At 39.2% G+C, this 25,977-nt stretch overlaps 1 protein-coding gene across 1 annotated transcript; it reads left to right on the top strand.

Annotated features, from left to right (window-relative positions):
* The first annotated feature begins 811 nt into the window (after positions 1-811).
* Positions 812-21,524, top strand: LOC109240410 (protein CHROMATIN REMODELING 19). Its single transcript, XM_019407047.1, has 12 exons — positions 812-1,512; positions 1,607-1,724; positions 3,102-3,142; positions 3,246-3,496; positions 4,779-4,959; positions 5,871-6,056; positions 6,225-6,398; positions 6,479-6,637; positions 19,767-19,841; positions 19,929-20,065; positions 20,696-20,914; positions 21,005-21,524. Exons 1-12 carry the CDS (start codon positions 970-972, stop codon positions 21,159-21,161), a joined length of 2,241 nt encoding a protein of 746 aa, XP_019262592.1. The 5' UTR covers positions 812-969; the 3' UTR covers positions 21,162-21,524.
* The last annotated feature ends 4,453 nt before the right edge of the window (positions 21,525-25,977 follow it).

Below are 25,977 nucleotides of genomic sequence, written 5' to 3' on the forward strand. Positions count from 1 at the left end.
AGTATGAGGCATTATAGGCATATATATTTTATCAGAATTAAATCCAATAAAATAATTTGAACTATATGTTAAATATATTAGTTCAAATAAATATTATAGGCTAATATAATTGAATTAATTATGAGTCCAATATATATGAATAAGTCCAATCTATTGGGCTAGCCCATATAATTGGGCTAAAAGTGATGAGCCCACTTCATTAAGCCCAAGAAGTCATCTTCCTAGAGGCCCAATTTGGTTTCATGTGTCAAATGACGTGGCACGCCAAGTCAAACGAAAGATCCAATATGATCATGCCACGTATAAAAAAAAAATAAGGCATGCCAAGTCAAATTAAATAGCCAATGAAACTGCGTCACATGTGCAAGCGACAATTTAATTTGACTTGACATGCCTTGTTAGTTTGACACATGGCATAATCCTATTGGCTATTCCGTTTGACGTGGCGTGCTACGTCATTTGACACATGACACCAAACTGGTCTTCTAGAAAGTTAACTTCTTGGGCTTAATGAAGTGGGCTCATTACTTTTAGCCCAATTACATGGGCTAGCCCAATGAATTTGAACTTATTCATATATATTTGACTCATATAATTAATACTATTATATTAGCTCATAATATTTATCTGAACTAATATATTTAACATATAGTTCAAATTATTTCATTGGATTTAATTTCGATAAAATATATATGCCTACAATGACATATAATAAAAGAAGTTCTGTGTTTAACATTTGAATTAATTCAACCATGGTTTTAAAGAGCACATATACGGAACGGATATTAGTTAAAGAGTAGTCAATTCTTTTAGAGTTCCAAAAAAAAAAAAAATCTTTTAGAGTTCCCTCGCGCAACAGTAGATTTCATTCCCCTAAATACTCTCTGCATTTCAATTTGCTGAGTGAAATTTCAAAATTCCCTCCTCCAACTCCTCACATTTCAGCTTCTTCTAGGGTTTCCTTTCCCGATGAAGCGTGACTATTACGAGATCTCCGACGACGAATGGCCGGAAGACAATTCCTTCAATCCTTCTCGCGTCCTCAAACTCAACAAGCCTTCTTCTCTACCTCCTCCTATCGAGTCCTTCACGTACTCCAAGAGCAACAATGACGACACCTCAAAACCCTCCAATTTCGTCGAACTGGTGGATAGCTCGTCGGAGGAAATTGGAGTCGGAAATGTGACGGAGAATTTGGAGGACGATGATGCTGAGATTGTGTCCACAGTGAACCAGACGACAGCCAGCCGTGGCCGCCGGAGATTCGTGGTGGATGATGAAGATGAAGATGAAGGATTGAACTCGAATGAAGACGAGCAGGATATTGAGGTTTTCGAGGAGATTGATGCTTTCGAGGAGAGTGAAGAGGAGGATGATGTTGTAGGGAAAGCACTGCAAAAATGTGGGAAAATATCTACGGAGCTTAAGAGAGAGCTTTTTGGTACTGCAGCTGCAAAGTTTGATTCCTACGCTCAAGTGGAGGAGGCTTCATCACTGAGAATTGTGACTCAGGTAGTATAATATTTGAACTAGTACATTAAGTTTGGGCTTTAGCTGTTGTAAAATGCTGTATTTTTGTCTGTGATTGAAACGTTTTTCACTCAAGGATGATATAGACATGGCATGCGGAGAAGGAGATTTGGAATTTAAGCGAATACTGAAGCCTTACCAACTTGTTGGAGTCAATTTCCTCCTTTTGCTGTATAGAAAGAAAATCGGGGGAGGTACTTCTTTATTGTACTTTGTTTTTAAAATTTATATCTTGTTATTTTGTAGCATGGACCTGTTGTCTGAGTTGTGATGATTTCCTTGTGAAGTTAAGATTTTAGGAGCTGATGTGGTTAAATTATTAAGAGTTTTTCTAACTTGGCATATGATCATTGTGTCTTTTGATGCTAGATTAAGAATAAAGTTCTATCTCGATTCCCTGAAATAATGGAAAATGGCACATTCTGCTTTCAACCTCCAAATAATTGAACCAACATTCTTATGATCAAAATACATCTAAGGGGTTGTTTGATTGGCTGCATAAACAAAACAATCTCAGAATAGAATTCCGTGTAAGTAATGCAGTATTTGGTGAGTTGCATAATAACTAATGCAGTGTTTGGTTGATGGTATTAAACTCCGCATAACTAATGCAACATTCGGTTGATGCTATTAAACTCCGTGGTGGTAACGCATGCATAGGTTTTACTCGAATACGTGTTATTTTATGCGGAATAGAATACAGAGTATGTGTATTAGAAGTACATGCATAAGAGTAGTTAAAGACAAATAAATCCCTTGAAGTAGGCAATTTCTGCAGCCTCCATGATTTTGGTCTAGTGGTAAACGAGCAACACGTGATGTGCGGGTTAGGCGCACAACGCGAGTTGAACCCTGCCGCGAACAAAAGCTTGGTATTTAAGTGGAGAAGGATAGTGTGGTGGGCTCATTATCCATCGAGTTTTGAAACGTGCGGTAATTTGGCCCTTGGCAATTTGTCTGTTATTAAAAAAAACCAAAAACAATCTCTGCACGACAATCTTTGTATTATTGCTCAACGTATAACAGTCCCTACATTATTGTTCACATCATAACAATCCTCACAACATTATTTGCCACATAAATGATCCCTAAGTTGTAATATCTGTATAATTGGTCAGTGAACCAGACGATCTGCAAGTGTTTCTCAATATTTAAATAGTCAGAAAAAGCTTAAAGCACCTTATTCCATTCAGTTTTTAAGTTATTCATATAAAATGACGAGACTGTTGCTGCTCCATATATCTTTTATATAGTGAATCTGATATGTTTTAGATGCATTAAACTTTTGTAGTTTCCAAAGCATTTGCAGGAACACTACTCTTTTCCCAGTTAGGTTCACAAATGAAACTCAGATCACCTAAATATCCTTTATCCCGCATGGACTTGATTGTAGCGTATAGCAATTAACCACTACCAGCATTTCTTTTTTCTGTACAGATAGAAAGAAAGCCTAATGTTTCTGACTAAGATATGCATTGCTACCATATTATACTTGACAAGTGTACATACATGCATCCCAATTTTGGGTCCTATGCCTCAAACATAAAATTTTTGGGGCTGGTTTTATGCAGCTATACTGGCTGATGAAATGGGTCTTGGTAAGACAATTCAGGTATGCCACAGTTTTAACTTTTTATTTTCTCTGATTGATGCAGATATTTTCTTTTATCTCGACTTTAAGTGATAGGTAACACTGCATTTATTCATCTTATTAGGCAATCACATACTTAACAGTGCTGAAACATTTGGAAGATGATCCTGGTCCACATTTAATCGTTTGTCCTGCCTCTGTTTTGGAGAACTGGGAAAGAGAGCTAAAAAGGTGGTGTCCAGAATTTACTGTGATCCAATATCATGGTGCTGCACGATCAACTTACTCAAAAAACTTGAGTTCTCTGGCTAGGACTGGACTGCCACCTCCATTTAACGTTATCCTAGTGTGCTACTCACTGTTTGAACGACACAGGTTTGCATATTATTTTAATGACCTTAGGTTTGCATCGAAGTGGGAGTATCAGTATACCATCTAACTGCTTGTGGTTATGTATTTTCTAATCATTTATAGCTATGACGTGTTTTAGATTTCATAGTTCTGCTTCAGAATGAAGCCTCTGGTATATGCCTTTGAAAGAACTGCAAGAACAAGTTCATTCAAGTGGCCCCAGATATTTTGCTTACTACAGATTTTTTGATGAAGAGACTGAAAATTAGATTTATGTTCGCAAGTGCTGAACTTGCAAAGGCTAGCTCAAATAATGGTCTACTTTTCTTAGTGGAGGCTACAAGAGAATCCATTGTTAAGATCCTCAGTTTCATTGTTGTTGAAAATTAAATTTCATTGTTCTATTCCTGAATATGCTCTACTGCTGCTCTTTCCATCGTAAAACTCTCAGATTTTAATTTTACCGTCCTTAGGTGAGGCAATGGGAAAAAGCAAGTCATTGCTACTTCTTGGAGAAATTCTTATCCAACGCTTTTATGGAAGAATAATATTGTTGCAAAGTGGAATCCTATTTGCCTATATGAAAGTCCCCTGTCTTCTATCTAGTAAACATTTGAAATAAAATTCATGTCGAATTTTCACAACGCTAAAGATGACAATTTCATCCTATTTCTTAGTGCATAGGAGCTCACTTTTCAGTTTCTGTTTATACTTGTACTTAAGTCGTGATTGAGCTGTTAATCTATACAAAAATTTCTTATTCAATTTTTTGAGTTTTTCTTTTCTAGTTTATGTTTGATGTATGATCTTTACCGCAGAAGATGGAATTTTCTTTTCTAAATGGTCCCAACTTTAGAAAGATCTCTTAATATATAGGAAAGCAGAAGAATGCTGAGATGCAGAAGATGTATTTTTTGAAGACATAGGGGTGTACATGTAGAGAATAGAAAATAAATTTCAAGCTATCTGCTAGAACTGCCAGAGTACCTAAACAATTCTCTTGCACATGAGCTTTATTAGGAAAATAAGTCTTACTGAATACTTTCGAGATCTGTATACTATACCAGGGGATATGATAGAGATATGTTTCTCCTAGTATGGTGGACGAAATGTAATCTTCAATTTGGTTTTAGATACTTATTAATCAACTCTTTAAACTTGTATCTACGTATGGAAAAGAAGTCTTTAAACTTTCATGTTTATTCAAAAAAGAAAAGAATCTTTAAACTTTCATGTTTTAAACAAGCCTAGCTAGTTGGTACTAATCTTTGTCATTGAGTCTTATACCGGTGCCTCATTTTTGCAGTGCTCAGCAGAAAGATGACCGCAAAATTCTGAAGCGTTGGCGTTGGAGCTGTGTGCTAATGGATGAGGCTCATGCTTTGAAGGATAAAAGTAGCTATAGGTGGAAAAATTTAATGTCTGTGGCACGTAATGCCAACCAGCGACTAATGCTCACTGGCACGCCACTACAGAATGATTTGCATGTATGATAGCCACCAACTGTTTTGTCTTAAGCTGCTAAAGTTTTTTCGCGTATAGTGCGTTTGTACATCTTCTATGTATGTTATATGTCAGGACAAATGTCTATTAGGGACATTCTTGAATGTTAATTTTATGACTTTACTTTGCTAAAAAAAATAAAAAATATTTTTATTTCTTACAGGTTATTTACTAAGTAAATTTCAAGGTGAAAAAGCTAAAAATGGCACTTCAAAGCAGACAATTAAAATTGTCCGATCCCAATCTTGGTTGCATAACTTATACTAGCAGAACAAATTGGTAATGAAATGCAAAGATATTTATTATTTCCACGAGGAGTAATAAAAATATGTCTCTCGTATTCCTGAATAAATTTTAACGTCTTTTGACCTCAATAACCCTGGATAATAGTGTAGAGAAACGTCTATTCTTAAAACAGCTTGCTCATTGTCTGTTGGTGTCAGCGACTATGGTGTCGGAACTTCTTGCAATGTATAGCCAATCATTGCAAGGTTAGTTTTGAGGTTCTTTACCCTTGATTGAGCACTTACGAGCTATATCAGATGTAATAATTCAACAAATTCTATAACTTGCCTTGCTCCAGGGGAGATGCTCTCAACTACTTTTTTTGGTTCAATTTTTTCCTCTCTTTTCGCCATGTTTGGCTGTGGTGAAAAACTTTGTCAATATTTAAGTATGCGAGACATTCTTAGCTCTCTTACACTTGATTTCCTGAGCAGATGCTATTTGCTGTACATTTCTTAGTGAGTTGAAGTAACTTTGCGTATATGTTTTCTTGATTATTTTTTTGTAATTTTGTGTGTGTGATCTCTGCTTCTTTGGCCACTGTTTTCATGATTAGTGCTCATTTGTACGCTTGATTTTGCTTTGTTCAGTTAGTGGTTTTCTATTGCAGGAACTTTGGTCAATTTTGGAGTTTATGATGCCTGATCTATTTGAAACAGGAGATGTTGACCTGAAAAAACTACTGAATGCAGAAGATAAGGAGTTAATTGCTCGAATAAAGTCCATTCTTGGACCTTTCATTTTGAGAAGATTAAAATCGGACGTGATGACACAACTGGTACCAAAAATACAGATGGTATGTATTTTGTTCTGTTTGTATTTCTTGTTTTTCATTTTCTTCACTATAGCTATTTCCATCTTTGGTCTATTGATGTTTAGACTCTGCTATTCATGGGCTTGCCTAGAATCGCTCACAGCTTTTACATGTTAGACTTAGTATATGACAGAAGAATTTCTACTGCAGGTTCGTTATGTTGGCATGGAGAAAGATCAAGAAGATGCATATAAAGAAGCGATTGAAAGCTATCGTGCTGCATCTCTAGCTCGTGTTTCAAAGCAACATGAAATTAGTTCCAATAGTGCTGCTGGTGTCTTTTCTAGACGACAAATTTCCAATTATTTTCTTGAATTCCGCAAGGTTCTGAAGCTTCTTGATCTACCTGAATATTTATTGTCTGAACTCCAGATTTTTGACAAATAATGCTATGGTTTCTTCAGATTGCAAACCATCCTCTGCTTGTCAGGCGTATTTATAAAGATGATGATATTGTTCGAATTGCTAGAGTTATGCATCCCAAAGGTGTCTTTGGTTTTGAATGTACAGTTGAAAGAGTGATTGAGGAGCTGAGGAGTTATAATGACTTCTCCATCCACAAGGTATACTTTCTTTTATCTCACTCATTTTTCTTCTACAAACTATCTGGTTCGCATGCATTGGATTAATCATGAAATTCTGCCATATGACATGTGTTTTGAGTTGTTTGGTATTCTCTGGCTGCTTTTATTGTCAAGCTCTAATAATCGTTGTCGTCAATCTAACTTCTTTCTGGTAGTGAGGTGCTAATGGCACAGCGCCAAGCAGCAAATAAAGGCTTAGAAGAAAGCGAAACGACATACACTTATTACAAGCTTACAAGATCTCCTCTCTCCTCTTTGGGGGTTTTGAACCGGCTACAATCAATATTCAAAGCTATAGAAATACATGTATTCCAGTTGTACTGTGTTTTAATTCCACTCTTAAAGAGTTATATTTGGTGGCATGTAATTGACTTAGGAAAACATAGCCAAAAGGAAAACAACAAAATGAGAAAAAGAAAAAGGAAAGAAAATGAAGCAGCAGCTTAATTGCATTCTCCAAGAGCTTGAAGACTCTGTTTCGTCCACATTGGGGAGTGATCTATTTCTCTTAACCAATTTAGAGGCCTTGAATTGTTATGTCTTCGAAGGGAAAGAAAGGGCCAATAAGCAGAAAGGAAAGGAAGACTAAAGAAGGAACAAAGGGAATCACCGGTGAACAATTGTGCAGATGATGGTGTTAGTTGGGTTTAGCGAGAAGTTTAAGAAAGGACCTGATGATATGAAGAAATTTTCAAGGGTATAATATGGTGATAGGTAAGAATTGGTTTAGATATGAATTGTGATAGGCAACCATAGGTATAGTCGTATTGATATGAATTTACATGTCAATCAAACGACCTCATAAGTTGAAGGGAGAATACATAAGTACCCCCTCCAACTTATTTACTTTTTTAAGCTGAACACTTAAAGTTTGCAGGGGTCCTATGACCCCCCTGAACTTATTTGGAGGCGAATTATTACATCCTTATTTGCTGATGTGGCATAAAGAATGTATTAACTCGACTTAACGCGCGTGACGAGTAAAAAATAAGGCAAAAAATACAAGTTATAGCCGGTAAACTTCATATTCTCCTACCAAACACCGTAGTTACCGATAAAGAACCATAGCTTGAGAATTGAAAGTTGCGCAAACACCATTCTTTAATTTATCTACTTGATCTTCTTCGTCTTCTTTCATATTTCCTTACATAATTGTTCATATACAATCTTGTTTTTTTTAAGATTAAGACGTTTGAATCTGAATACACATCTGGATATCAAGATGTGTATTAAGATTAAGACATCTGAATTTGAATACACATCTGAATATATTAAGATGTGTATTAAGATCTAAATAGAAATAATTAAGACTGTTTGATTTTTAGCATCTGAATGCATAAAATTTATCTTTATTTGAAAAATAATAAACATAAAATTCAAATGAAATACTAATATATAGTTTTTTAAAATATGATAGTTGTTGGTGGTGATAACTAACGGGTGAATGTCGACTAGAGGCGGTGGATGGGTGTTGAGTGTGGGTGAGAATGATGGTGGTCGGAGTGGCTGGGATAATGAGTGGTGATGGTTGATAACGGTGGCGGCTATGATTGAGGATGATGGTAGCGTGGTGGTGGTGGTGGGAGGGAGGGGGTTGAGTATGGTGGTGGTGGTGCCATGGTGGTAGTTGATAATGGTAGGCGGTGGCGGCAGTTAATAATGAATATGTGATAGCATTTTAATGAAATTAAGTCTCTGTTATAGATCTTAATCATACATACCTATTCAGATCGATTAAGTGGTTGTGAAGTAAAAAAACAAACACACTTAATGATTAAGATCTGAATAATTAAGATCCAGACTTTAAAAACAAACGCACTTAATGTGTGAGATCTGAATGATTAAGATTCAGACCTCCATTAAGTGCAAACAAATGAGGCCTTAGTTCTAGTTCTTTTCGATTTTCATTGTAACCATATGAATTTATTTGTTTCAAACAATAATAACAAGGAAAATACAAAAGATGCTAGATCAATATCTTTTTGGGTATTTATGGAAAGGCAGATTTCACCGTTTCCTCTTAAATTTATGCCTTTTCTCGTTGTTTCACTTCATTAGCAAATTCTTATCCTTTTACCCATCATTTTTATTCCATTTTCTTCTTTTTATTTTGATTAATCGGGGTTGGTTTTATCTTATTTTCATTTCCTTTTTGTTTTTGTGATACATTTGAGGTGGAGACAATATGTTGTTGTTTCTTCTTATATTTTGATTAAGTGGTTATTTGTTTTGGGTTTTATTGTTGAGCAATTTGAGGTGGGCAAAGTGTAGACGAGGCGGAGAAAAGGGCGAATAGGGAGCATTATAAGTTGGCTAAGAAAAAGGCTAAGCTAGCAGTTACGGCGGCAAGGACTGCAGCTTTTAGTCGATTGTATAAGGAACTCGAGGGCCGTGGTGGGGATAAGAGGTTGTTCAGGTTATCCAAGGTGCGAGAAAGGAAGGCGCGTGACTTGGACCAAGTGAAGTGCATCAAGGACGAAGAAGGTAGAGTTTTGTTGGATGAGGGGCTTATCCGTCGGAGATGGAGGACCTACTTCCATAGTCTCTTGAACGAGGAGGGGGACAGGAGCATTGTTACTAGGTGAGTTGGAATTCTCCGGGAGTCATTGTGACTTCGGGTATTGTAGGCGGATTAGAGTTGATGAAGTTGAGGGTGCTATGCGTAAGATGAGCAGGGGCAAAGCGACAGGACCGGATGAAATCCCGATGGAGTTTTGGAAGAATGTGGGCAAAGCGGGCTTGGAGTGGCTCAGTAGGTTATTTGATGTCATTTTTAGAATGAAGAAGATGCCCGAAGAGTGGAGGTGGAGCACGATGGTTCCTGTATGCAAGAACAAGGGTGATATCCAAAATTGCAATAATTATCGGGGTATCAAGCTGCTTAGCCATACTATGAAAGTCTGGGAGAGAGTGGTTGAGCTAAGGGCGAGAAGGAGCGTGACTATTTCCGAGAACCAATTTGGGTTTATGCCGGGGCGTTCGACTACAGAAGCCATCCACCTTGTTAGGAGATTGATGGAGCAGTATAGGGAGAGAAAGAAGGAGTTGCATATGGTGTTCATCGACTTAGAAAAGGCGTACGATTAAGTTCCGAGGGAGGTTTTGTGGAGATGTTTGGAGGCTAGAGGTGTTCCTGTTGCCTACATTAGATTGATTAAGGACATATATGATGGAGTAAAGACTCGAGTGAGGACGGTGGGGGGGGGGGGGCTCGGACCATTTTTCGGTTATGATGGGGTTGCATCAGGGGGTCAGCACTAAGCCCATTTTTGTTTGCTCTGGTGATGGACGTACTGACGCGCCACATCCAAGGGGAGGTGCCGTGGTGCATGCTATTTGCAGATGATATTGTATTGATTGACGAGACGCGAGACAGTGTGAACGCGCAATTAGAGGTATGGAGGCAGACCCTGGAATCTAAGGGTTTCAAGTTGAGCAGGACCAAGATAGAATACTTGGAGTGTAAGTTCAGCGGCGAGACTTTAGGAGGGGAAGGAGAGGTGAGACTGGACTCGCAGGTCATCCCTAGGAGAGGGAGTTTTAAGTACCTCGAATCTATTATTCAGGGGGATAGGGAGATTGATGAAGATGTCGCACATCGTATTGGGGCGGGATGGATGAAATGGAGACTCGCTTCCGGTGTTTTGTGTGACAAGAAGGTGCCACCAAAACTTAATGGTAAGTTCTATAAAGTGGTGGTCAGACCAACGATGTTGTATGGAGCTGAGTGTTGTCGGTCAAGATTGCTCATGTCCAAAAGATGAAGGTAGCAGAGATGAGGATGTTGAGATGGATGTGCGGGCACACCGGGCTAAATAAGATCAGAAATGAGGTTATTCGCGATAAGGTGGGGGTGGCCTCTATTGAGGACAAGATGCGGGAAGCGCGGCTTAGGTGGTTTGGTCATGTGAGGAGGAGGAGCACAGGACGCCCGGTGAGGAGGTGTGAGAGGTTGACATTGGAGGGCCTACGGAGAGGTANTACAAGTATGGTTGCATCGGGAATTACACTCAAGTAACGATCCAATGTATTTCACGATTTAACAAATATGAGCGAGTTTATGTTAATTAGCCACGGATAATAATTCTTAATTAGCTTCTTCCGAAGACTAACAAGACTTCCTAATTGAATTATCCCTAAAACAATTAAGAGATTAAGCACACCCGGAATGGCTACAAGTAGTTCAATCTTATCCCTAGGTAGAATCTATAAAATGAGGCTTAACGCCTCAAGTTCTTGTTAATTAATCTTTCCCAACCCCAAATTATCTTTTCCAAAATTAATTCGGAGTTAATGGGCTATTCCTAGGTTTAACTAATCCCTTTGGAAACATTAAAGAACAAGAATAATTAAAGTAATAATAACTCACTTCATGAAAGGGTAAAAATCATTCAATACATAAGCATAACAAGGTATTTAATCCACACTTTAAACAAGAATATTTCCATAAACAAGATTCAAGTGTTGGATAAAATACTACACACTTAGATATACAATACAAAGCAATGAAATGAAGAAATAAACATAAATGGGTAAGAAATCCTTAACCACAAGCTTCAAATCTTCAAGACCAAAGTGTATGTGCAAACCCTAGCTTCCAAACTTGTTCTCTCTAAGTCTAAGAACTGAAAAATATGCCAAAAGATTTTCCAAAGATCTGCTAGGACGAGTATTTGTAGGTTTGGAAATAAGAACATGTGAAATGCCTAAATTGCCTAGGTTTGATGCCCGTTGACCGCACATGCGGAAGAATCCTCGCAGGTGCGGCTCCGCAGATGCGGAGATTCTATCGCAGAAGCAAAATGCCAACTAAATCTCTGTAATCGCAAATGCGCCACCGCAGAAGCGGTAATCTAACCGCAGATGCGGTTTCTTGCAAGCTCAGACAATTCCGTAGAAGCGGCTCTTTTCTCGCAGAAGCGGGGTTGCTTCTGCGACCATCCTTCCGCAGATGCGGAATCACAAGGGAGTTTTTGCGTGGTTTCACCCTTTTTTTGCTCAATTCCACTCCAATTGAATTCAAATCACTTCATGGCATCATTTACCTGAAAATCTAACAATACACACTATAAACAACCTCATTTTATAGTTAAAAGTCATAAAAGCTAAAGAAAAGAAACTAGAATGAGTGGTAAAATCACCACTCATCAACTCCCCCAACTTAAAGCTTTTGCTTGTCCTCAAGCAAATCAAAACCAACACTTCAATGAGGATTTACCATTTGAAACACAAGTGGTATTGCTATTATTTAGAAATCACATTCTCCAATTAAGCACCATACTTATGGATTTGGTTGGTACTAATAATTAGGCTCAAGTATGTGCATCTTTTCCGAATGACTCCCTCATTTAAAAACAACCTTAAGAATGTGCAAGGGAGTTTCAAAATAATCAAGTGACAAGAATAAGCCTCAAGAAGTGACTCCAAAGCACTAGTCCACTACATATGCTCAACTTATAGCCTGTTTGGCCAAGCTTATTTTTGGCCAAAAGTGCTTTTTTTTGGCCAAAAGCACTTTTAGCCAAAAATTGAGGTGTTTGGCCAAGCTTCTGGAAGGAAAAAAAGTGCTTTTGAAGAGAAGCAGAAGCAGTTTTGGAGAAGCAGAAAAAAGTAGCTTCTCCCCAAAAAAACTTTTTTGAGAAGCACTTTTGAGAAAAATACACTTAGAATCAGTTTTTTAAAGCTTGGCCAAACACTAATTGCTGCTCAGAAGTGTTTTTCAAACTAATTAGCCAAACACAAACTGCTTCTCACCAAAAGTACTTTTGAGAAAAGCACTTTTGAAAAAAAGCACTTCTCAAAATACTACTTAAGGAAATAAAAATAAAAGAACAAAACTACTAAAAAGGATACTAAAATAAAAGCGACTAATACTAATAACAACAACCTACTAAAGAAAATAAATAACGAAATGAAGCTAAAAATAGACTAAGCTAAAAATAGACTAATCACAACAAGCTCAGCAAGAGCACCTGCTACACAAAATAGCCCGGCAAGGGCACACAATATCCAAACCAACAAAGTAAGCCCGACAAGGGCACACAATATCCAAAACCACAAAATAAGTCCGGCAAGGGCACACAATATCATAGTATGAATATAGTATACTTCTACAGCCACCCCTAACTAAAAACATTGCAGTGTCCTCACTGCACAATATCAAATATAAAGCACAAATAGTTTGAGGATCTCCCTGAGGTCTGTATCAGACTAGCAGACTGTGGGAGGAAGGCTGATCAATGCTGTGCCGAACTCGTAGCCTCATCATCGTCGGTCTCATCATCACCATCAGCATCAGCATCACCAGCCTCTGACATGAAGGAGTACTCCTCGCTATCATCCTTGTCCCCCACTGGCATCTTCTTGCCTGTGTTTCCCCATTTGAAGATGGCCTTTATGCCTCTCTACATTTTTATCATGAACTTGCTCTTCTTTTTGTTCCTCTCCTTCTCCTTCTTGAAGTCTGACTGGAGATCTGCATGCGCCCCGGCCAAGTTGCCGTAGGCTACCTCAAGTATGGTCACTGATGCTGTCATCTTCTCATGAGACTCTTTCGGACTCTTCAGCGCATCTAAGTAACTCTTCATTTCTTCCCTGGAGAAGTACGAGGGCCCAGGCTGGGAGGATGAAGGCCCACTCGGAAGCTGTGACACTAACTCCCGGATGGATGCAAGCTTAGAGTTTAGCATCCCAAATGGTCTCTCAGGTGCAGCTGCCTGTGAAGATGACTCTGAACCAGCGACCGTGGTGGTGACCTTTCTTTTCTTGCTTTTGACTGCACTACCCTCTCCTGTCACTCTTAGTGGATGAAAATGTTTATCTGCTGGTAACCATCGATCAGTGCTACGCACCTTAACCTCTGCTCTCATGCATAGCTGTGTGATCAATGAAGGGAACATCAACCCTGCGTCCTTGTCCCGCAAATACTCTCTCAGCTCCCGCAGGATATAGTAACCGACATTCACAGGAATGCCGTCCAGGATGCATGCAATGATCAATGGCCCGGTGTAGGAGACATCTGAGACGTTTCCACAAGGAGACACCCTGTTGCATAGGATGTACAACCACATTTTTGCCTCAGCTGTGAAGTCAATTGATCGCAAACCTTTTCTCATGTTTCCCCATTTGGCTCTCATGCTTGGAGGGTAGAGTTTGGAGACAAGCCATTCCCCGTTGTGACACTGATCTTTTTCTCGCACCGGCTCCATTGGATAGTTATGGACCCCAAGGGTGTCATTTATCTGTTCTATCCCAAACCTTACCAATTTTCCTCTAATGATGAATTGTGGGTTGGCAAAGTTTGTGCTCTTAAGGTTAGCGTAGAATTCGCGAACCCACTCCTCATTAGCTTTGCATGGAGTGGGAATGAAGCATGACCATCCGGAGGCATGAAGACGGGCATAGAAATCTGGGAGCTTCTCGGCCAATTTTTCCTCGTTGATCCCCTTTTCAAGCACTATTTTTTTGTTGACGAGGTTATCATAATATCTGCGCTGACAGTCAGCCGACATGAAGCGCGAGTTATCATATGGTTCCTCAACCTCCTCAATTTCATGTTGTTGTGGGGCATTGTCGCTCATGATCGGGTCCATTTTAGCTCAAAGTACATTCATAAAATCAAAACAAAGTCAGTCGGGCAATAGAATCATGTTAAGCAAGTTAAAACACTGCAATTAGGCCAAAGAATCAACTTGAATGGTCTCGGGAAGGCCTTGTTGCAAAGCCACTGGAATTGGCAGTTCTGCCCAGTTTTCGCATCTGCGGAAAAGTAATCGCAGGAGCGGTTTCGCTTCTGCGTAAATTTCACCGCATCTGCGATTGTTCTCAGATTGGCCAAAATCGCACCTGCGGAAAAATCATCGCACGTGCGATACCGCATCTGCGGTGCTAGAGCAAGGGTTCAGGCCCAGATTTTTTTCAACATTTTTCAATCCTTAAGCTCGAGTTTGGCATCTAATTTACACTCAAGACTTCTAAATTAGTGCACTACATGAAATTATGGTTCTATTGAGACCGATTTTGTGGTACTTAGCAAGAAATTTTCTTTTAAACATTTTGTCTAACACCTTGCAAGCAGTTTAAAAAGGCCTCTTCTTCACACAATTTGGGTACTCAGATTTCCCACAAATTTGATTCAACAATAGTAGCACACACACATGAATCTCTCAACCAATTTCCCTCACTTCCTAAAACTAACATTAATTAAATCGAAAATAGAAACATCAAATACAATAAAAAAAATGTGGGGCTGTTGGCAATGAAGAAGAAGAGAGAAAGAAAGAAAAGAAAAGCAAAGAGAAATAGAAGAGAGGAGTAGATGGGAGATACCTGTGGTGTCTTGTGCAAGAGCAGTAACGTGAGATCAGTGCAGTAGTGTGACATATGGGGGAGTTTGAGGTTTTGGGAGAGGAGAAGTATGCAGAGAAATGAGACTCCTAATTTTTTTAAAAGCTGCTCGATTTCTGCATCTGCGGCATTTTACTGCATCTGCGGTGCCGCTTATGCGGTCAGATGGCCACTTCTGCGAGATGGACCGCATCTGCGGTTGAAAACACGCTTCTGCGGTAAAAAATCCACAGATGCGATTACACAAGAAGATTGATGCACAGATTTTTCAGCTACTGGTTTTGGCCCCCCGGATCACTCCGACCTGTTCAAATCAACTCCAAAAAATCTAAAACATGGCAGATTAGTCACAAATAATATTCGAAGCTATTCTAAAAAAGAAAATTTCAAAAATGACTAAAATTTTTTGAAAACCGATGGGTTGCCTCCCACCAAGCGCCGCATTTAACGCCGTGGCACGGCGCACGCCAACTTTACCACTTTTCTCGCCACTTGGATGATATGAACCGGGCACATAGCTTGAAATCAAGCTTGTGACCACGAGCGATGGGGGGTGGTAAGTCGATGATCAAGCCAAGCCTTAGATTATTCATTTTGCACTTCTTGGCTCTTATGTGAGGAATGCCATTTTGCTTTCTTGTTCCCTCAAACAGTAGGATGTATGGTATGAGTTTTTCCTCCTCGCAGTCCTTCATTGATTCGTGTAGTTCAACTTCCATATCGCCACACAATTCCAATGTTGAAAAATGCTTGGAATGTGACTTCAAACCTCCAACTTGCAATTTTTCTCGGATTTTGACATCCTCTTTTTCCCCCGAACTAGAGTCAATTTCAACCAATTTTTCATTTACACCGGATGACTCTAATTCCATATTTTTCTCGGCGTCATTAACACTTATGGAGTCGGTTGGTGGATGTTCAATTCTTGATTCCTCAAAGTAGAGCTCACTTTCTTCTTCGAAATCGGACTCTTCTTGACTTCTTTCCACACTCACGCCTCATGTCGGCTGACTGTCAGCGCAGATATTATGATAACCTCGTCAACAAAAAAATAGTGCTTGAAAAGGGGATCAACGAGGAAAAATTGGCCGAGAAGCTCCCAGATTTCTATGCCCGTCTTCATGCCTCCGGATGGTCATGCTTCATTCCCACTCCATGCAAAGCTAATGAGGAGTGGGTTCGCGAATTCTATGCTAACCTTAAGCGCACAAACTTTGCCAACCCACAATTCATCATTAGAGGAAAATTGGTAAGGTTTGGGATAGAACAGATAAATGACACCCTTGGGGTACATAACTATCCAATGGAGCCGGTGCGAGAAAAAGATCAGTGTCACAACGGGGAATGGCTTGTCTCCAAACTCTACCCTCCAAGCATGAGAGCCAAATGGGGAAACATGAGAAAAGGTTTGCGATCAATTGACTTCACAGCTGAGGCAAAAATGTGGTTGTACATCCTATGCAACAGGGTGTCTCCTTGTGGAAACGTCTCAGATGTCTCCTACACCGGGCCATTGATCATTGCATGCATCCTGGACGGCATTCCTGTGAATGTCGGTTACTATATCCTGCGGGAGCTGAGGGAGTATTTGCGGGACAAGGACGCATGGTTGATGTTCCCTTCATTGATCACACAGCTATGCATGAGAGCAGAGGTTGAGGTGCGTAGCACCGATCAATGGTTACCAGCTGATAAACCTTTTCATCCACTGAGAGTGACATGAGAGGATAGTGTAGTTAAAAGCAAGAAAAGGAAGGTCACCACCACGGCTGCTGGTTCAGAGTCATCTTCACAGGCAACTGCACCTGAGGGACCATTTGGGGTGCTAAACTCCGAGCTTGCATCCATCCGGGAGTTAGTGTCACAGCTTCCGAGTGGGCCTTCATCCTCCCAGCCTGGGCCCTCGTACTTCTCCAGGGAAGAAATGAAGAGTTACTTAGATGCGCTAAAGAGTCAGAAAGAGTCTCACGAGAAGATGGCTGCATCAGTGACCAGACTTGAGGCAGCCTACGGCAACTTGGCCGAGGCGCATGCAGATCTCCAGTCAGACTTCAAGAAGGAGAAGGAGAGGAACAAGAAGAAGAGCAAGTTCATGATAAAATTGTGGAGAGGCATAAAGGCCATCTTCAAATGGAGAAACACAGGCAAGAAGATACCAGTGGGGGACAAGGATGATAACGAGGAGTGCTCTTTCATGTCAGAGGCTGGTGGTGGTGATGATGATGATGAGACCGACGATGATGAGGCTACGAGTTCGGCACAGCATTGATCAACCTTCCTCCCACAGTCTGCTAGTCTGATGCAGACCTTAGGGAGGCCCTCAAACTATTTGTGCTTTATATTTGATATTGTGCAGTGAGGACACTGCAATATTTTTAGTTGGGGGTGGCTGTAGGAGTATACTGTATTCATAGTATGATATTGTGTGCCCTTGCCGGGCTTATTTTGTGGTTTTGGATATTGTATGCCCTTGTCGGGCTTACTTTGTTGGTCTGGATATTGTGTGCCCTTGCCGGGCTATTTTGTGTAGCAGGTGCTCTTGCTGAGCTTGTTGTGATTAGAGGGGGAAATTATGTATTCTCCCTAGGTTGAGTTTTACATTTATCTTAATAAAAGCTGGATGGCGAATGACTTCATGTTGGACTAACTTTTCGTCAACCTTTACCATTACTTGGCTTCATGTTCGACTAAGTGATTGCGTTTTTAATCAATATCTTTTTGTTTCCTGCCTTTCTTGCTTTTTATTTTTTCCCTTTGTTCTTTTTTTTGGGGGTTGGGGGGGGGGGGGGGGGTAGAGGAGAGGTGGTGAAGGAATGGTTCTGAGTTTAATTTAACCTCAGACCTTTTTCAGCCCGTAGAACCCATTAACCTTGTTTTAATTGGTGATATGTTGGGCTATCAGGGCCATTAAGAGCTAAGTTGCTCAGACACAGCAGTTTAGGTGCCGCACCCATGCTGATACGATACTAGTATGAGTGTGAATATGGGATCTGTACCGGATCTGGTCAATGAATTTTGGGTACTTTGACCACGACGGATGGAAAAATTTGAGACGAGATACAATTTGATTCCCGAAATTCGAATCAAAACTAGGGTAAATTTGAAGAAAATAGCACACCTTATCTAGGAAATCAATCTTTTTTACTTATCTACAACTTGAGAATAAAAAAGAAATCCACACTTTACAAGCTCTACGTAACTATTCCACAAAATTTCTTATAATTTAGAGATATTTTTATATTTTTTCCGAATTATTTTTAGCCAGATCCTTGCACCCGTATCTGTACTAGGATCCGTATTTCCGAATCTTAGAATTTACATTTCGAAGGATCCGACCTCTAGATATGCACCCGTGTCCGAGCAACTTAGATTAAGAATTATGTTTAAGGCCATTTAAGCCAAAAGAAGTTCTAAAATGTGTTTTGGAAGTATCCTTAGGTAACTGAAAGAGACTTGCGGAAAAAGAGCCCCGTGGCAAGAAACTACATGTGTCGGTGTAGGTATCACACATACGTTTCTAGCAACTTTCATGTCAAATTCATACGAGATCATGGTGAGACGGCTCAACCGATCGACCTGATACCCCAGGTCGGGTTCATGTCAGATTCATACGGCAGTAAAGTCAGACAGGCTTTGCGGCCGAGTCAACATCCTCGATCGGACGCCATGAGTAGCATTCACTACAACTTTTCTTCCAATTAAGCAAGGATCTCAACACCACTCCAATCAATTTTGAACATTACCCGACGATACCCAACAAGAAGCAATCTGAAAATCTTAGCCAGAGCACCATAAACTGACTGCTACAGTGTGTCGAGTAACTGTAGAAAAAAAAGAAAATTTCAGATTTCAGTTTTTCACGAAGATAAAAATAAAGCTAAATCTAGGTTCTGTAAGAACAAAGCCTAAATCTTCACTTTGATACCAAAATAATGACAAATAAGGGAAGCAAAAACTAAAAGAGAAGGGAAAACAAAGAAATAAAAGGAAAAATAATGGTAGTTAAACATAAACCATGGGTATTATCAATTAATTGAACTAAGTTAATTAACCTTATGCATAAAGTTTAGACAAGAGTTTTTTTTTTTTTTTTTTTGATAAGGGAGACAAGAGTATGATAAAAGAGCAAGCAAGTAGCAAACCTAGTCCTCATAATGCTTAATGTCATCCAAAATCTGAGGAAAACTCTTGACCTAAAACTAACTATAGTAGGACTAAGCATTTGGCCTAGGCGATTAGGTACAACCAAAAATATAACAAGACCAAATCCAAGTAACTAAAATAATGGATATATGGCAAAATAACCACTACCCGGTCATGGACCAATAAGTGGGCAATCCTGTAACTTCCAACTTTAGTCCACTCTTGTCTTGGTCAACGGTCAATGGTCAACCTTGATCAAACCAGGTCAAGTCCTCTGGTCTTCACTTGGACTACTTAAACCTTGCTTCGACCATCACTGCTAGAACTTTATACCTTTTTTGGAAGCCTCCCAACTGTATCTTGAAGTCCCTTCACCTTTTTAAGAAATAAATGAATCTCCTAAATCTCCTTGCTTGCCTCCTTGTGTAGACTCTTATAGGGGTGAATTTTGGTGCTTCCTCTTCTCTAGTTGGACTGTTAGGGCCTAAATATGTAGTCAAGTGTATCAGTTAACTCTTCCAACTACCATTAGCTGGTTTCGGAGCCAGTCTGCTTATGAGCTCTTTATTTCTTAATTATGCTCGATGATCACTTGAATTTGTATTTTTTTTACTTGCAGCTTTTACTTTATTATGGCGATAACAATAAGGGAGTGCTGTCAGATGAACATGTTATGGTTTCAGCGAAATGCCAGGTTAATTTCAACGGCCTTCTGATTTTATGTAGTCACTTTTAAGTTTACTGTATTTGTTCAAAATAATTCAAGTGCTCCAATGGGCAGGAATTAGCCAAACTTCTCCCTTCATTAAAGCTTCGTGGTCATCGAGTGCTTATTTTTAGCCAGTGGACATCAATGCTTGATATCCTGGAGTGGACCCTAGATGTTATTGGAGTTACATACAGGCGCCTGGATGGAAGGTATTAACGTGTTACTTCTCTTTGACAGATCCATCTTTGTTACCAAGCTTTTCTAGTGATCTTCTAGCGTATGCTGTTTCACAGCTATCTTATCCTCAATGACATTAAATGCTTATCTTCAGGAACAAAGAACTTAAATAGTCACAGTGTTTTCTGTAACTTTTTCATTGATTAAGTAATGTGATGCACTTGAATGTACTGTTTATGGATCAGATCTTCACTATAGCTTGTTAATGTTTTTCCTTTTTTCATTTGATCAAGTTTTACATAGAAGTGATCATGAATAGATTTTCTAGCATTCGACATGTCAAAAACTAATTGCTTTGGTGGGATATGATAACATGCAACTATTCTATGATAGAAAAGAAGTTTTCTTATGTTCTAAAAATTAGGATGGAGAATTCTTGTTCCTATCAAGGTCTGCACACCATACATTTGTATTCTAGTTTCTTCTAATAATTTGACAATTGACATGCTCTTGATGTCAATGCAAAAAGTATTTTGGTTTCTGTTCATGTAATCATTCTTAGTTACTTGTTGTCATGAGAGGTGTTGGTAATTTGAGGTTGGCGGAGGAATTTTGACCATATCTTCCTAAACATGGTGTCTTGATTTCATTCATTATTTCAGCACTCAGGTATCAGAGAGACAGACAATTGTTGACACCTTCAATAAGGACACTTCAATATTCGCATGCTTGCTCTCCACAAGGGCAGGAGGACAGGGTTTAAACTTGACAGGAGCTGATACTGTTATCATACATGACATGGATTTTAATCCACAGATAGATCGGCAAGCTGAAGATCGCTGCCACCGGATAGGTCAAAACAAACCAGTTACAGTGTACAGGTGTTAACTCCCTCTTGATTTTTTCTCTCTTTCGCTTCTACATTGAAATTCTTGTAGTTTACACATTTCCCTTTTGCCTTTTTCATGAAGGCTGGTTACAAGGAATACCGTTGATGAGAATGTATATGAAATTGCAAAGAAAAAACTAACATTGGATGCAGCTATACTCGAGTCTGGTGCCCAAATTGAGAATGACGGTGATGCAAAAACTATGGGTGAGATATTATCGTCTCTTCTACTTGGTTAAGCACCCTGTTCTGGCATGAGATTCACACCAATATCAATTTTGGTCTATTTGCTTCCTTTTTTGTTTTTCCATTTTCCCTTCACCGTCCGGAATCTTTGAGGGCGAGGAATGGAGGTAGGGATTGAGTAGGATCCTTCCATACTCATCTTTCCCTGTTACTCACAAAATACCATGTACACTTATTATTACAAGGCCTCCCTCTGGAAACAGAAAATTGAGCCAAACCTGCGCCCCTGTTGTATTATACTAGAATAGATCGACCCCAGCTTATAAAAATGTTATAACGTGTACAGAAAAATCTTGTCATAGGGCAAGGTTTTCTTTTTATTTTTATTGTAGTTTTGGTCATTCATTTTTGCTTAATACTGTTATTAGTGTTTGCTTAAATAGTTCTATATTGGTCGAAGTTCCATAATTAACATTTTTCAAGTTAAAAACCGTTGCTCACCCACGGTGGAGGAGCATAATGAACAGTCTTTTGAAATTTGTTCTAAAATTACTAGTCTACAGGTAAACAAGATTACATTTTAATTGGCAACCACTATCAGAAAATAACATATGAAGGTTTAAACATACTTTGTATTAGCTGTGGGAGATCACAAGACAAGCTGAAGAATTGCGCAGAGCAAGTTTCGCAAAATTACGCTACCGATTCTACTACACGCAATAATGTGGCCAGTACTACTAATTGCATTAAAGAACATGAGTGGACATTAATCTCTTATCCAAGAAGCAAGAAAAATGATCATGAAGCAACTTACCTACAGAAGGTTATGACTGTAAAGACGAATGAGAAGACTGCAGCAAGTACCAAAGTTAGTGACAAAAATAGTGGCAAAAAGTTACCAACTACACTAACTACTAGACTTTCAGGCTTCAGCTTTAATACGCCTACCTGTGAACCAAAAAGATCTCCATTACTCCGACTAATACCTCTATATTCTCAGATAACACAAATAAGCCAACCAATAATATTGAACCTAACCAGATTCATTTAACAAAGAACGAACGTTCTATTAGCTAACTAAAATGAAGTCTCTATCACTTTAGACATTGACTCAACTGTTCAGCCACTCACATAATCATCACTATCAAATGCAATAGAGATATTTCATTCAGTAAACAAGAAAACTCCATACTTGCATTTAATGCTCAAGTTGAATCACATGACCGCAGAGATAACAAGCATAGTTACTGCAAGGATGCTTCTAATGCATCTGATAACAATCTCAATGAAAGCACCACAGATACATACACAGACACATACATTCACAATGGCTGTAGCTATAAGTGAATCAACGTTTATGAGCAAAGTCCCCAAGACATCACAAGTACAACTTAGACACTCTAATCTTCCAAATACAGCACCTTCTTCCACTTCTCTTCTCCATAATGCCGAGCTATCCAGGATAAGGAGAAACTACTGGCAGAGGACATACTGACCGTGAACCCATGGCTAGCAGCTGTAAATCAATCACACCTCTATCACAGCCACCTTCCAATGTTCGCTCCAATAATGAACCCTGTGAACCAGTACCAATGGAATGCTTCAAATCTAGCACCAATGATGGGATTACTTGTGTTCCATGCATCTTCACAGACATCTCAAGCACCTGCAGCAGTATTTCAGCAAATCATGAACCATCAAGCACAGACAACACAAATGGTAACAGATTAACAACACAATCAGATGATCACCACTCTAACAGTAATACCTTAACAAGAATTGCACCACACTCAGGAATCAAGTCAGATAGCTCGCATGTAGGCTCAGACACAAGAGGAGGAAGAAGAGGTAGAATACTTGATAGAAAGAAAATTAGTGTTACAACCTAAGAATCCTCAGAATAATGCTTCAAACGAAACTGAGAACAAAAATTCATGTTAACCTGCACCCCCACCCCCACCCCCTGGTCACTCTTGAAATGCTCTCTAAATATTGAAACGCTATCCAATTCAACTCTTTACCAATATGGTGCGGTGATGATCCCCACTCTGGCCAGGTAGAGTCATCTCAATCAGAAGGTTATGATTCTGCTAGGAGTTCAACCCAAAATGAACTCCTCCCTTAGCTTGGCAGAGAGTTCTAACAACAACAACAAGATGATGAATTTCATAATCTGGAATTATAGGGGTGCTGCTAAGCGTGACTTCAAAAGGAACTTCAGATCAATGTTGAATTAAAATAAACTTGTCCTTGTAGCTTTGCTTGAGACAATGCTCCAAGATCATAGCTCACTAATGAATGATTTCAACTTCACTAACATGATCCAAATAAGAGTAGTAGGATTATTAGGACCGCATTGCAGCGTTGAGAAATGCTGATATACAAGATGAAATTGGAACCACCGGACAAGAGGTGTGATAAATGATGAAAAGTGCATATTTTTGAGTATATTTGCATATTAATTCTTGTGTGTGTCGCGAGAGATTACATGATGTTCAAAGTGAAATATACTCATTATGTGTTCCTTATGTGTAGGAACGAGTTTGGATGATAAATGATCAAAAGATTACAATTCGACACAAAAAGAAGAAATTAAAGGAGTGAGAGCTCGTCTATTCTCGTGCGTGGCACGAATTCAGACGCGAAAAAGGAGAAAAGTTAAGGCACAAAACAGCGAAGCGAAGCGAATGCACGGAGCGCTTCGCGAAATGGAAGAATTTCAAAAGCTGGATCCGCGTCAAAGTCCGCGTCTAGACGCGAAAACACGGATCCGCGTCTAGGCGCGAAGGCAGACGCGGATTCCAGCTCTCCCATCCGAAGTTGGATTGAAGAATTCCGCCCCTCATCAACCCTAGGTCATATAAATACATCCTAAAACACCACTTTGAAGCAGGAGACACTACTTTAGGGTTAGACAACACCCTTGGAGGCAAGAACACGCTAGGAGCAAGAAGGAAGATTTAACTACGAGTTTTTCCCCTTCTTCTTCCTATTTTATTGTTGGTTATGAATTGGAGTATTGTGTTTTCACATACTTTTATGAATAGCTAATTTATTATCTAGAGTTTTGATGGAACCTTTTGGGGATGAATTGGTTGTTATATTAATATAGTTTTGAGTTAGTTGTTAATCTCTATTTGTTCAACTACGTTTTGATTTTGTTTAATTGAAAGGATCCTCAATTAGCCGTTCCTATTTATTATGTATCTGCTTGAGAGAGAGTGCATATTTAGGTAGTTGTTTGAATAACATCACTCCCGGAGTATAGGCGAGAGTCATAACCGAGGGTTTAGAGGTTGGATTAGAGATAACGATACCTCGGGTGCGATCTAAGTGAACTGTAATGTGAATCTAGCTAGCGTAGCTTGAGAGAGTGCGTCTAGTAAATTATCATAATTGCTTGAGAGAGATTTATGATAGCTGGAGAGTTCATGATTGATAGAGGCAACTAAATCAAAGCTATAAGAAACATACAATTAATGAAATCAACAATTGGGGAAATCATAACTCTAGACCTCCTTAATTTAGTCTCTAAACCTTTGTCTCGTTAGTTGATAATTTTACCGTTTTATAGTATTTGTTGGTTAATTAGTTAGATATAAAAATCTTAATATTATAATTTAGAAATTGTTCAAACTTGTCTTCTTTGCGATATTGAACAATTACAGCGAAACCTTAGTTCTCTGTGGGATTGATTTCGGACTTTTAGACTGGATTATATTTGCAGCGACCGCTTATCCTTTTTAGGACTAGAGTTGGGCGTGATCAAATTTTGGTGCCGTTGCCGGGGAACTAACGGTGTAGTTGTATCTGTATATATTGTTAGGTTACGAGTTTGAACTTTTATTTTGTTTTCTTTTGTTTTGTTTTTTTTTGTATTTTTTTATAACTATCGATTTGAGAAACGTGGCATCTTGGAATTATGAGAATTTAGGTGTAGATAATTCTACTATTGATCTCCATACATAATATGAAGGAAACCACCCGTGGCAAAATTTTCAAAACGTTCCTAAGAGCGAGTTATGTGCACCAACTCAATCTTATTTGTGGAATGTGTGTGATGTGTGTGGTGGTAAAAATGGTCACCTTCATGGTTGTGCTTATATTTCTTATTTTCCTCCAACCCCTTACTATGATGGTTCTACCTTTTCTTGTGAAGTTAATAGGAACAAAGAACTTAGGAATGCGGACTTGAAGGAGATCAAGGATATGCTAAAGTGCCTTCTGGAACAAAACAATGAGAAACAATTGCACATAGAAAGGCAAGCGGCAACTATTCGCAAGTTGGAGGCTCAATTGAGTCAAGTGGTTGGAGCTTTTAATGCTCAACAAGCCAATATTGAGGATAGTAGCCAAGAAGAGCATGAATTTGAGGTCTTAATTGGGGAGGTCAGAGTAGAACATCAACAACCTAGCCAACCACAATTTGAGGATGTCAATGTTGAAGAAGTGAGACTAGAGCCAGCCAAGGACTTTGAGGATATAAATTTTGTTGACTCTAGTATCACTGATGTTGAGGATGTTGAGAGTCCTGAAGTTCATGTGTTTGAGCGCATTGGTCCACACTCCAAGCATTTTTCTACATTATGTTTGGATGATGATATGGAAATAGAGTCATCTGAACCAATCGAAGAGTCAAGGAATGAGGAACAAGGTGCATATATTCTGGAATTCTTCTTGCCAGAAAGTCAGGATTACATACCTCATACAAAGGCCAAGGAATGCAGAATACTACATTATTTCCTTGGGCCAATTAGATTCGTTCCACCGCTCCATGACCATAATCATAAGCTTGAATCACAATTCATAAGCTCGAGGTGGAGGTAAAAAGTGATTCGCGTCGTGCCGCGACGTTAAATCAAGCGCTTG

This window comes from Nicotiana attenuata, unplaced genomic scaffold (assembly GCF_001879085.1).
Source record: "Nicotiana attenuata strain UT unplaced genomic scaffold, NIATTr2, whole genome shotgun sequence".
NCBI lineage: Eukaryota > Viridiplantae > Streptophyta > Magnoliopsida > Solanales > Solanaceae > Nicotiana > Nicotiana attenuata.

Excerpts from the sequence above, each read along its gene's own strand:
- LOC109240410 (XM_019407047.1), top strand. The coding sequence starts at position 970 with ATGAAGCGTGACTATTACGAGATCTCCGACGACGAATGGCCGGAAGAC. Across the intron at positions 4,960-5,870 it reads CACTACAGAATGATTTGCAT|GAACTTTGGTCAATTTTGGA; the intron begins GTATGATAGCCA and ends TTTCTATTGCAG. Across the intron at positions 6,399-6,478 it reads ATTTTCTTGAATTCCGCAAG|ATTGCAAACCATCCTCTGCT; the intron begins GTTCTGAAGCTT and ends TGGTTTCTTCAG.